This window comes from Mus caroli, chromosome 7, assembly GCF_900094665.2.
Source record: "Mus caroli chromosome 7, CAROLI_EIJ_v1.1, whole genome shotgun sequence".
NCBI lineage: Eukaryota > Metazoa > Chordata > Mammalia > Rodentia > Muridae > Mus > Mus caroli.
This window is the reverse complement of record NC_034576.1, coordinates 93,295,786-93,309,658: the sequence shown is the minus strand read 5'-3', so window position 1 is coordinate 93,309,658 and position 13,873 is coordinate 93,295,786. Positions and strand designations below refer to the sequence as shown.

Here is a 13,873-nt window from a genome sequence, read left to right as displayed (position 1 = left end):
GAAGGAAGGAAGGAAGGAAGGAAGAAAGAAAGAAAGAAAGAAAGAAAGAAAGAAAGAAAGAAAGAAAGAAAGAAAGAAAGAAAGAAAGAAAGAAAGAGGATGGATGTTCTAGTGTTTTGCCATTTAAATGCCCAAACACCACCACTTGCCTGGAATCCTGACTCCTGGCCCTTTATGCTGACATCTGGCCAATCTGTAGACAGCAGAGCTCAAGCCGTACGCCCCCGGGGTTAATGCAAGGTATTCTGTGAGCATTGATGGAGGGGCTGTGGTGGCCATAGCATAGAGCATGTCGGGATCCATTCAACTTTGTGTTCCTTTGAAAACTACATCCAATGGTAAGTAGTTTGAAAGACAAGGCATTGCCTCCTCTTCTCACTCTTTTAAGTTCCCATAAATCCTGGGCACCCTGCAACACACCGGGTACCCACTATGCTTGGGAATTTCAAGAGAATGGGGGGCTAAAGTCTCAAAGGAGGCATTACCGAAACAAATCAACAATTACCATATAAAGAGGGGCCACATAATTTATACTGTCCCTCACCAACACTGTTTATCATAGCAGCCCAGCCCTCCATAGGCAAAGGGAGCATTCCAGAAAGATTTGTGTGTGTGTGTGCATGCGCGCTGTGTTTTGAATTATTGCTTACAAGTCTTCCCAGGAAGGGCCTGAGAGTTTGTAGCTGCCTAGAGGATTTTACAGGAAGTAACTTTCCAGTTCTTTTCATTGACTGACTGTACTTTGGCACAATGGGATATACACTAGCTAAAGAGTGTGTGAAAAGATCTAAATTCTTGGACAGGTTGCTCACGGATTGCATTATCTAGTCTAAGTAGCCCTTGCAGGATCCTCCCAACTACTTTTGAATAATAATAATGTGCTGTGGCTATGCCTTGGTAAGTCAGGGACTATATACATCCTTCATCAACAACTATACCTTCACCATCAAAGCAGCCCCCAACATCCCCACTAGCCAGTACCCTACCCACCTCAACGCCCTATAAGACCTCCAGTCTGCCCTCCAGTCTGGTCACTGGGAGATCTGTCTACTATAGCCCTCAGGGAATATAAACTTGAAAAGTACATTTTTTAAATTCTGCTCTGGATTTTCTATTCCATTTATGATACTACAGTCACATGACGAGTATGGCAATGAGCTCTGTCAGGTGAAGGCCAACCCAGGGAAGAGCATCTCATTTGTCACACACACTTGCCAACTACATCTCCTTCTGTCTCTTTGCCCACAGGAATACGTAAACTTGGGCCCACTGGCATTGAAGCTAATGACTGTACAGGGCAAGAAAATGCCCATTCATTTTCAAGAAAAGGAAATTCCAGCTGAAGTTTATGAAGACATGCAGAGGAACCCTGAGAGCCATATCACACATAAGCTGATGAAGACATTTATTTAGGCCTGGGAGCCACACCTTTCTTTATAAATTCTTTGAGAATTAAATGGCCCAAGTTGTTCACTTTCCTCACACAGCCATCGTTAGCAAAGCTGGCGTTTCTGATGGTTGTAATTACCTTTAAAATCCTGGCTTCAGCTATCAAGCTATTTGATATACCTGCCCATCATAAGTGACAGAAAACACACTGCTTTCTGTACTTATATATTTAAGATTTCAAATCCTTCTCATTTGAAAGTTCATGGAATCACTCATGAACCCAATATAGAGTCATTGTTAGAAATGTTTTTAAGAGATTTTAGGGTATGTATATCATTGTCTACTTCCCCCTCTGAGTACTAACTGATGATCACTGTAATGTAAACCTACCTTTTATCCTATTTATAATGTGAATTAGTTTATCTCTTGTTGAGATGAAAGGCCCCGACAGTAGGAACTTACAGGAAGGAGACAGGGTTTATTTTGGCACACAGCTTGAAGGTAAGTCCATCATGCCAGCAGGGGTAGGAGTTAGGGGCAGGGGTGGGACTAGCAGAGGGTTAGTCGGGGTTGGAGTGGGAGGCTAGCAGTTAAGGGTTAGGGGAAAGAGGAGAGGGGTAGGGGTTGGGGTGGGGCTTAGGGTTAAGAGCTTACTTAGGGAGAAGGGCTGAGTGTGTGTGAGCCCTGACTGCCGCAGCTGCAACTTGAGGAAGCTGGCAGCATTGTATCTGAACTCACGGAACAGAAAGTGAATGCTAAACTGACTTCATAGATTCTAAACAGCCCAGCCCCCAAGCCTTCTCACCCCACTAACCTAATCAAGATACTCCCTCATAGGATGCCCTGAGGCTGGTGGTCTCTCCCAGGTTTCCCTAGAGACTTGTCTCCTAGGTGATTCTAGAGCCTCTCAAGTTGACAGCACTAACCATCACATGATAGCACTATAATAATAATAATAGTAACAGTAGTAGTAGTCGTATATTCATTAATTTAAAAAAATATTCCACTAGGCTTTTGGACAGAAAAAAATCATGGAGGACACAATGTATGTGGGAAAGGCCCCCGGTTCAGGTGGCAGATCTGCCTGGGTCTGCTACCAGAGGATTTCTAACTCAGGATAGTTAACAAATTAACATGCTAGTTGCTGTGCCCAATGATTGTATTACTTGTAGATTCTAAACTAACATTGTGTGGTGTTTTCCTTCACAAAGCCACTCAACTGAGTTCAAGAGAAAGCCTGTAATCTCCAACACTCAGGATGCTGAAGCAGGAAGACTGTAAATTCAAAGCCACCCTGCAGACAAGAATGTGTGAATACACAGAAGTGTGCACAGGAGTCATGGCACATCTATGCAGGTCCATAGACGGAGTTTGCCAGAGTTGCTTCTGTCCTGCCACCATCTGAGTCTCTGGAATTTAATTGAGATCATCAAATGAATGGTAAGCATCTTTACCCACTGAGCCTACACGGGACATTTTGGAGTACGCAGAAAAACACAAATAATTCACAAAATATCTCTACATAACTTTGCAGGGATGTGAGGTCCAATGTGAATATTCAAAAGTCAACCATATTACTATCTATTCATTCTATTCATTGATATTTCAAGCAAACAAAACAAATGCTAGCGACCATAGCAGAAAAATCAGATGTGGTGATGCACACATAAAATCCGGAATTTGAGAAGTTAGGGCAAGAGGATTTAGAGAGCACAGCCAGAAAGCTCTAGGTAGTAAGTTTGAAACCAAGCTGTGCTACATTCTGAAAGGAAACAGAGGGGGAGTGGATCTGCCAGGAAGGGGAATCGGGAGGAGGGGGTGGGACGAGTAGAAAGAGGGGAACTTCAGTCAGGGTATAATATATGAGAGAAGAACAAATAAAATAATTAACATGCAAGAAAATTTTAGCAAACTATAAGCACAACTGAAGGCTGAAGACCATTCACTAATAAAAAAAATTAAAGAAGGTTTAAATAAATAGAAAGGTAGACTACATTACAAAATGGAATACTGTCAAAGTGTAAGCTCCCGATTTCATCTATGAGCACAGCACAGCCTAGGTAGATGGCTGAGTAAGGTTTTTGTTGAGCGACTTCTAAAGTTCATATAAAATTTTATATGAAATGGTAATTTAACTGTCCAAAAAGTTCTAAAAACAAGAAAGTTTAAAAACTCAACATGGGGCCTATCATGACTACCCACTGAAAGACCCAACAAGCAGCTGAAAGAGTCAGATGTAGATATTTACACCCAACCAACGGACAGCAGCTGCCGACCCCTGTGGTTGAGTTTGGGAAAAGCTGGAAGAATCAGAGGAGGAGGGAGACCCTGTAGGAGGACCAACAGTCTCAACTAAACTGGACTCCCCAAGATCTCTCAGACACTGAACCACCAACCAGGCAGCATACACCAGCTGATATGAGGCCCCCAACACATATACACCAGGTTTGGACTCAGTCAGAGAAGATGCATCTAACCCTCAAGAGACTGGAGGCCGCAGGGAGTGGGGAGATCTGGTACATTGGGGTCAGGGATGGGGGGGGGTAGGGTCATGCTCCTGGAGACAGGGCCAGGGGAGGAGGTATGGGATGTGGAACAGTCAGAGGGTGGACTGGGAGGGGGATAAAGTCTGGGCTAAAAAAAAAAGGAAAAAGAATTCCACTAGCAGGAAGCTCTTCCCCTCTGGAGCTATCTTAAGTCTGTCTACCATGTCCCCTGCAAAGCGACCAGCACTTTCCCATATGGACACTGTAAGCCAAGGATATGGTAACTGTATGACTTTAATCAGCAGTCTTTTTGCTCCAGGACCAGACAAGATTACAGTATCATGTTTCTTTACATAAAAGGTAACCCCCCTGCCTCACAGGATAGGTGTTACTGGCCATTTTAGTAGTGATAACTGTGCAGCACAGACTTGAGCTCACCAGGGTGATTTCAAATGCTAGCACTATCCTTGATCATTGTAGGTTAACTTCTCCAGTACTGGTCATTTTCCTAATGTCCTCAGAAGAGGGCTGTGCCACCACCAACTGAGTGCTATTAAGTGGAATACATTAGTTCCCATGGCATTCAGTGCTTCCTGGCCCTTTCTGGTCTCTCCTAAACGGTCCATGTTTGCCCTTGGAAATAGACAGCAGGTGAATGCCACGGCTGGTTTCCTTTGCTCTGTTCTTGTGGGCACCACATTCTCACCGATGCCCTGTTGTTCCTGCAAAGATGTGATTTCTGTGGCCCTCTATGGTGGATGACACTTCTGCTCCTCAGGTTGGGTAGGGCCCATGTGCTTTCATTAACTCTGTGTTAACTCTGTGTTTTCCGGGTTACTTTCACATAACAATGCTCCTTTGGAAGCGCTAGATATAGACACAGGGCACCATCTCCACCATAGTCAGATACATTTTTGCTGAGTCTGTTATTCTTTTCCATGCTCCCTCATTTGACACCTATATGCACATGCATTCGTTTACACACACACACACACACACACACACACACACACACGGGTCTAGGGGCAAGAGAGAGATCATGTTTGGTATCCAGTCAACAGGCTTTCTTCCGACTCTCCAAGCCTCACCAAATCTATTAAAATGCCTAATAGGCAGGTGGTGGTGGTGCATGCCTTTAGCCCCATCACCCAGAGTGTGAGGCCAGCCTGATCTACAGAATGAGATCCAGGACTGTCAGGGATCTGTGGCAAAGAAACCCTGTCTCAGAAAGCCAAAGTAAATAAATAAGCAAATAAAATGCCTACTAGTCACGCACAAGAGTCAAAATGTAGGCTACTGGACCATTCCAAAACAGCTCTCACCCTGCTCTCTGAACACCAAAAACATCACTTTAATGTACTACATCAGGGATTGCCCCAGGCGTCCAACTTCCAATACATTTTAAATGTTTTTGTTCTATTGAGACAGTGCTTTACTATGGAGGCTCATCTCTAACCCTTGGTTCTGCCTCTGCCTACTCCTTGAGCTCTGAGACAAGGTAAGTGCCATTACAACAAGTCCCTTGTCCTCATGGAAAGGATTTTGTCAACAGACCAAGAAGGAGTGGGTGGGACTAACTCTCCCAGCTCTGGTTGTATTCCCCCCAGGTCACATCATTTAGCAGTCTTTATGCCAAAGGTCGCAGCTCCACTTTGGTAGGCTCACTTAATATGGCTTCTCTCTAGGTCTAGCTCAGGATTGGAAGAGGTAGCCATTTCATCTGCCATCTGTAGGATATTTTATTCACTATCTGTTCAACCTCCCAACAGTCCAGCCAGCACCATTGTGCATGCATGTTTGGTTAAACGTCTCTTGAGAGTTTTCTTTGAATGCAATCTCATCTGCTTGTTGGGAGAGGGGAAGCCTAGGAATACAGATCTGGGAATTGGCAGCAATGACTGAACTTAGAATTATAAAAGCATAGATGACATCATGTAGGGGTTGAGTGTCAGCAGAAATGGGCTCCAAGGATAGAGCTGGGATACTCTGTCTTGTGGAAGTGGAGTCTGAAACAAGAAGGTATCAGACTCAAGAGACTTTAAACACAGGTGGACTACGTCTAGATAAGACTGACAACTGGGGCTGGAGAGATAGCTTAGCGGTTAAGAGCACTGACTGCTCTCAGAAGGTCCTGAGTTCAAAACACAGCAACCACATGATGGCTTACCACCATCTGTAATGAGATCTGATGCCCTCTTCTGGAGTGTCTGAAGACAGCTACAGTGTACTTACAATAAATCTAAAAAAAAAAAAAAGAAAAAAGAAAAAAGACTGACAACTAGCCCTGACCCCCAACTAAGTCCTGGCCAACTGGAGTGATTTACCCCTGACCCAGTCTAGAATTCTATACACAGAGAGGGTTCTTGAATATAGGAAGATGCAGGGATGGCTCCTTAGTTAAGAGCAGTTACTGTTCTTACAGAAGTCTCAGGTTCTGTTCCCAGCACCCACACTAGGTAACTTACAACTGCCTGTAACTCCAGCTCTGGGGAGCTGCACCTGGGCTACACACAAACGCAGCCTCACACACATGCACATAAATAAAAGCAACATATATCTAAACTGTTGAAGATGGAATACATTGTAGATAGCTTAGGTAATTTGTGGGTGGCACATCTGTGTTGCCTGGCCCTACAGACAGCACAGGAGTTACCTAGGCTCTTAGTAACCTCCATTCCCAGTTTTCTGGGAAGAAAACAGGGTGTCCATCTTTTCCTTTGAAGAGGCGGTCCTACATGTTTAACATCACTGGCTTCTCTGGTGCTATCTGTGAGGGCAAGAACCTTTTTGCTGCCCACCATAAGTTTACTAAGGTAAAGTGAGATTAAATGAAACATTAAAAAGTACTTGGTTTATTTATTTATATTTTTAAAGATCGTAACAAAGGAAGCTCAAGCCGGTGTATTTAGTCAGGAACAGTTGTTATAGTGTGAATGTAATCCTCCATCTGGAAGGTGACAGTGTATGTATGTATTTTAAATGTATATATTTTATCTCTTGCATGTGTGTATACACATAAGTACCTGTGGAGGTCAGAAGTGAACATTATATCCCCTGGAGCTCAAATTATAGGCAGTTGTGAGTCATGCAATGTGGGTGGTGGGAACTGAACTCCGGTCCTCTGGAAAAGTAGCAAGTGCTGGATAGAACCACTGATCTATCTCTCCAGCCTCAAACATGTTTATTTTTAAATAGTTACGAATCTATTTAAATATACGGTCTTGACCCCTCATAAGAAGTCAGAAGATTGATGCAGTAGATTGCACAGAATGACAGTAAGAAGCATGGGCCTAGAGTGTGGCCACCTGCCACACTGCACAGGAAGGACAAATGTCTGAAACCCCAGTTATGGATAAAAGTAAATTCTAATGTCATTTCATAAGCAACCTGGCACTGTGCTGCCCAGGGTTCGTGAAGAATACAAAATATTTCTCATATAATTATAATACATGAAAGGATATATATATATATATACATATACATATAAATGTATATGTATATATACATACATACATACATACACACACACACACACACAAATATGGACATATAAGGTTTACTGTATATTTGGCAAGAATTTGTAGAATGCCTACATTACTCTACATAACCACCAGCTTTTTGAGTCAAAGGGCACCTGAAAGAGGATTCTCACAAGATGGCCTATTTTCAGGGATCATTTTAGAAACTGCAGGGATGCCAGGTGTGGTGGCACATGCCTTTAATCCAACACTTGGGAGGTCAAGGCAGGTGGATCTCTGTCAGTTTGGGGCCAGCTGGTCTACATAGTTCTAGGGTGACCAGGGCTACCTAGAGAAACCCTGTCTCAAAACAAATAAAACAAAACAAAAAGCAGTGGAGATGAAATTGTATCTCGATGCAAAAATATATCTGCACTTTGAACCACTGATCCAAACTGTTTGGTTCTTGCCCATTGTGATTTGTGGAACATTGGGAAAGCTCTTTCCTTTTCATTCATACCTAATACCATTTTGAAAACAAAAGAGTAATCGATAAAGTGTCTTGGTCAGGGTTACTACTTCTGTGAAGAAACACCATGACTAAAAGCAAGTCGAGGGGAAAAGGTTTATTTGGCTTACTCTTTCACATTGTAGTCCATCAGTGAAGGAAGTTGGGCCAGGAACTCAAGCAGGGCAGGAACCTGGGGGCAAGAGCTGATGCAGAGGCCATGGTGGGGTGGTGCTTACTGGCTTGTTTAGCCTGTTTTCTTACAGAACCCAGGACTACCAGGCCAGGGATGGAACCACCTATAATGGACTGGGCCCCTCCCCCCTTTGATCACTAAATGAGAAAGTGTCCTCCAGCTGGATCTTATGGAGGCATTCTCTCCATCAAGACTCCTTCCTAACAGATGACTCTAGCTTGTGTCAAGTTTGACATTAAACGAGCCAGCACACAAAACGTTTACGCATTGTAAATCAGGGTAGTAGGACCTAACATCAAACAAGGTAGACTTTAGTAAGTACCGAGAGGAACTGAAAAAAAGTATTTGATAATAATGGGACAATCCATCCAGACTACTTAATACTCCTAGATTTGCCTCTATGCAACAAGCATGGTCTCAAAAACTCCAAAGTAATTAAACTGTTTTTTCTTTAAAAAAAAAATAGCAAATCTTGCATTTTATCATAATGAGAAGGGGAAAACAAAGAGATATATACAAATTCATTGACTTAGAAGTCTTACATTCTCAGTAAATGGTAGACCAAGGGAGATAGCTCAGTCTGTAAAATGCAGGTCTCAGTTTGATCCCCAGAAACAACCTTACAAAGCTGGGCATGATGGGACATGGCTGTAATCCTAGCACTGGGATGGAAAAGACCGGAGCTCCCTGGACACTCAGCCTGGACAACAGAGCAAGGTCATGTCTCAAAACATAAGGTATGAGACATCTAAGGGACAACACCAAGGTTGGCCTCTGACTGCTTCATGCATCCACACACCAGTGCAACCACCCACTAACCCATACACACAAAAGTACTACAACGTGATAATGGGCCAACTAGATGAAAAACTCAAGGCTATAAAAGGCTGAATTGCTGTAGAATACACACTCCCTTAATGTGCACATGGAAGGCTTAGAAGTCAAGCCACATGCCGCCCATCAAGCACATAAGCAGCTTTACTGTTTATGGAGAATGTGGTAGTTTTAACTCACTAATTAAAAAGCACAGAAAGGTAGAAAAATATCAGCAATCTAGGATTTTACCTTTTTTAAATTAGGGGAGGAGGATTCCAAAATATAACGTAGAAAAAAAAAATAAAATGAAAAAAACCTATTAAAAACCAGAAAGCCAAAGTTGGTTCTTTGAAGAGCCAAGAAAGAAAATGCATAAAAAATGAAATATCACTATGGATAATATAGTCGATATTACCAAACCTAAACAAAACACCTTCCCAAAAAATCTGACAATATTGATAAAATGAAAACATTTTTTAAATACCTTCTTGAAAAAAATCAGGAAAAGACAAAGATTCTGAAAATCTGTTAAGAGATATCAAGTCTGGCTTGAAAGTTTTGCGCGTGTGCACACACACACACACACACACAAATTCAAGCCCTATAACTCCACTGGGAACTGTTTCAATCATCTTGGAAAGGAATTACACCAACCATACACAAACTCGCCAGGGGAAAGGAAACTCTTGATCACTCGCCAAGGCCAATATTATCACAGCACACAGCATTCCCTTTTAAGGAGAAACATCAGAAGCCAGCATACCTCCTGGGTGGAGAAGGAGGCGTGGTTACATTTGCGGTGGGTGATACCTAGAATGTGGTATGAACTTTCTGTAGATCTTGAACTAAGTGGTGGTTATCGTGGGTGTGTGAACTTCATTAAACATTTACTCATCATATAAGGTAGGTTAAGTACATGCATATATTTTATACTTCAAAACACTGTGGAAACACTGTCCCTAGATCCCCATATTCTAACCCACTCCCCAAGGTGACAACATGGGAAGGCCTGGCTTCTGTCCAGTGATTGGAAACATAGTAAGGATGTGTCCTGACAGGAAAGTCAATAAATATTTGCCTTAACACTGTTTCTGTCACACACTGGGAAAGTTCAGAGTGTGATTTAACAAGCCAAAGGTCCGGCTCATTGTTCTGGATTTAACTTCACAATCAAAGAAAATATACAATGACGTGCTTTCGACATGTCAGAGTAGAAAAGCATCGTGTGGATCTAGCTCAGTGGAGAGAGCTTGCTTAGCATACACAGGGGGAGAGTTCGATACCCAACACTGCCAAAAGCATCGTTTGGCATCTGCCTTTGCCTACTGGTGATATCATTTCCTGTACTTCAACTTTAGAATAGGACAGCTTCGAAAACAAATCTATGGTGGGTTTTTATTAGTTTGTTTTGGGCTTTTTGGTGTGTGGTTTTTTTTGTTTGTTTGTTTGTTTTGTTTTTGTTTGTTAGATGGCTACATTACACACATCAGTAAAATCACTAGGCCACTGAACTCATAGTCCCTGATCCAATTCCTTGTTCCTTCATGGTATAAACCTTCCAGTCTGACACTGTGTGTGAGGGTTAGCAGATGGGAAGATCATCTCATGGCCCAGTTAGAGGCTGAGTCACCTTAGGTATTATCTGCTTCAATAGAAAGCAACCAAACATTAGCACACAGCAGAAGGAGCCCACAGGACAAGCTGTTAAGTGAGTGAGTGCCCACTTAATCTCTGTGTTTAAGTAGAATTACTCTAGTTTCACGATTAGCGATACGTTTGGGAAAGGACTTCAATCCATATGAATCTGATGGCTTTGATGTACATTTCAGTTCTCAGAATCGCGTTATGTTTGCATCTTGTCATTACAGATTTTGGGGAATGAAGACCATGAGGTGGCAGGGTTAGCCTCAGACTCAGAACTCACTTCTGTTGGCCCAGAAGTTATAAAGATTTGAAGAAATTAAGACATAGACAGAGTTTTAAAAAACAGTTTGTTGAGACTAGCTAAAATGTGGACTCTGGCAGCTACAGAACCTTTTTAAACCCTAGTTTGCTGTACTTCACAGACCAGCTTTAGGTCACAGCTGAAATAACTGACCTTTCTACAATAATTTTTATGTTCTGGAAACCAAGCCAAAAATGTTTGGCTTCTTCTGGTAACATAGAGCAGTATCTTGCCCTAACTACTGGAAGGGGAGGGCACAAACCAGCCTCTAGAGACGATGGGGCTGCACCCATTGCTATGGAGGAATAGTGCGAGCAAGTCAGTCATCAGGCACCGCTGGTGTGAGGGGCCAGCCTGCCCTGGTGGACCCAAGAGGCTACACGCTGGACCTGCACATGTTTACCAGCCCAAGGAGCGAGGCTAGCTCCTAAATGTTAATGAGTGCAAGACACGGGATGCATAGAGCTTTCTGTTCCCTTTGTTCTCTGTAGTTAGTTAGACACTGGGGCAATTCAGGGCACAGGGACGCCAGCTAGGGTATTTTTGAAGCAATAAAGGCTTGCTTGTTAACAGTCCGCTTGGTCCTAGTGGGTTTCACTAGACCTCAACACAAGAGTTCTCTGTATTTTTCTTGGAATAAACAGGTATTTGCATTAATGGCAAGAAAGGGTGCCCTCAAGCAATAGAAGCTTTCTAAATATTAGTGGCTTCAACTAGATTAAGCCTTGGCAGTTCCCATTCCTATGACTCAATTCCCAAAAAGTTTTTTTTTTTTTTTACTGTGACTTTTTAAGTTTTAGGTTACTGTGTTATATAATATGAATAAGATGCTTTTTAAAAAGTCAAGATACAAAAAAAAACAAAAACAAAAACAAAAAACCCTCTTTGAGTAGAAATGTTTTCAGACATCCTGAGTGGTAACAAGCAAGGTTTACAGTAAGTGCAGATGCAGACAGCCACATAGACTTTTGGTATCAAGCTTTGTCAGCATTGCCCTCAATCCTGGATGCAACTTGCTGACCTTGTCTTGGAGGGTTAGTGCTGTCTTTTTGTATAGTCTCGGCTATAAAAATGTGCTAGCCTTTGCAACATTTCCCTCATAACAGGAAAGGAAGGATGCTATATCCTCTGTAAGACTGCTTCTACTTCAAGACTACAGAGTGAGGAGGGCTGTTGACACAAGGCATATCTGAGGTTATAGAGAACGCTTCTGAGCTTGGTATTAGCTTGGTATCTATGATACGCTGTGAAAGTTAAACTTTTACACCACAAGCTTTCTCTTAGTCACTTGTTAAAAAGGGTTCTTTAACTTTGGTACTAGTTATGTAAAAATGTCAATGTGGAATAGGGCTAGATCTAATATCTGGTTTTAAAAAAAGATACACACTTTATTTATCTGTACTTTATATACATGGGTGTTTTGCCTGCACCTGTCTGTGTGAAGGTGTCAGAAGCCCTGGAATAGGAATTACAGACTGCTATGAGCTGCCATGGAGGTGCTGGGAATTGGACCCAGAGCCTTTACAAGAGCAGCTGGTGCTCTTAACCACTGACCGTCCCATCTCTACAGTCCCTGAGATTTAACACAGCATATAATATTCTTCTGGCTTAGTACTGTATGTTTGTGATGGTGGTTTGAACAGGTATGGTCCCCAGGCGTTTCAATGCTTGGCCACAGAGGGTGGCACTATTGGGAGGTGTGGCCTTGTTGGGGTAGGTGTGGCCTTGTTGGAGGAAGTGCACCACTGTGTAAGTGGGCTTTGAGGTCTTCCATTCTCAAGTTCTGCCCAGTGTGGAATCAGTCTCCTCCTGGCTGCCTTTGGATCAAGATGTAGAACTCTCAGCTCCGCCAGCACCATGTCTGCTGCATGCTGCCATGCTTCCCACTATGATGATGGACTAAACCTTTGAAACTGTAAGCCAGCCCCAACTGTTTTCTATTATAGGAGTTGGCTTGGTCATGGTGTCTTTTTACAGCAATGGAAACACTAATTTTCTCACTTAAAAACTTTTGTCTTTTCACTAAAATATTTCAATGCTAACACTAACATTATTTATAAAATGGAAGCTATACTATATGATAATGTTTTAAAGACATCAGAAAAGAACTTCAAAAAATGGACAATTGATTTGATACAAGCTGCATGACTGAATAGTAGGGCCTAGCTTGCATTTGAGTCTATTCTATGCCTTGTTCCATAGAATCTGTTCATTCCGCCGGTCTTAGATGGGGAAGGAGGCAGATACAGATACACACACACACCTTAAGGACCATGCAACAAAACATACTGAACAATGCACACAGAACAATCTTGTGGGAGCAAAGCTACAGAGTGCCAGTCAAGTGTCACATATGAAAGTGAGTCTATTCTGTTTGACTCATCATCATTGCTTTCTGTTGAAGAAATAAGTCCAACTATAGAGGCTAAAATGTTATCCAGAAAAACCGGTTTCATAACAAAATGTGTCTTTAAGACTTTAGATCCTCAGTTCTTTATTGTTAAAGAGAGAAAAAGAGGGGAGGGAGGTTAAACTACACATTAAAAAGTATTCTTTGACCAAGTGCCTTTGGGCACCTCAGACTACCATTTTAATTATATTGTATGTATGGACCTGGCTGTTTTCAAGTGTTTTGTTTGTTTCCAGTACTGGCTATGGAACCCAGGGCCTTGTGCATGCTTGGAAAGATCTCTACCACTGGGTTATATCCCAGCCCCACCCCAAAAATGTTATTTTAAAGCTCACTAAAATATATTAGGCCTGGAGCTAAATGGTTAGAGCCCTTGCCTACCAAGTACAAGGCTCTAAGTTCCATTCCCAGAGAACCAAAAAAAAAAAAAAAAAAAAAAAAAAAAAAAAACCAAAAACAAAAACCAAAAAACAAACAAACAAAAACAGAACAAAACCAAACAACCAACAAACCAAACAAACAAAAAACCCCTGCTGCCTCAGAATCCCAAGGACTCAGCTTTCACAAGAGCATGTGCTGTCAGAAGGTTCAGTATTTACTGATTTGGGGACTATTGTTAATGATGCAAAAGAGCTGAGTGGACATGCTGAGGTCTGAACTTTAAG

The 13,873-nt window shown here is 42.2% G+C and overlaps 1 protein-coding gene across 1 annotated transcript in view; it reads left to right on the top strand.

The window, feature by feature from the left end:
• Ccdc83 (coiled-coil domain containing 83) overlaps positions 1–1,454 on the top strand; it is a 39,179-nt gene extending 37,725 nt beyond the window's left edge. The window contains exon 11 of the mRNA XM_021168112.1: positions 1,249–1,454. Coding sequence (XP_021023771.1) covers positions 1,249–1,413 — 165 coding nt within the window. The 3' untranslated portion in view covers positions 1,414–1,454. The remainder of the gene's footprint in view (positions 1–1,248) is intronic.
• Positions 1,455–13,873: the final 12,419 nt, after the last annotated feature.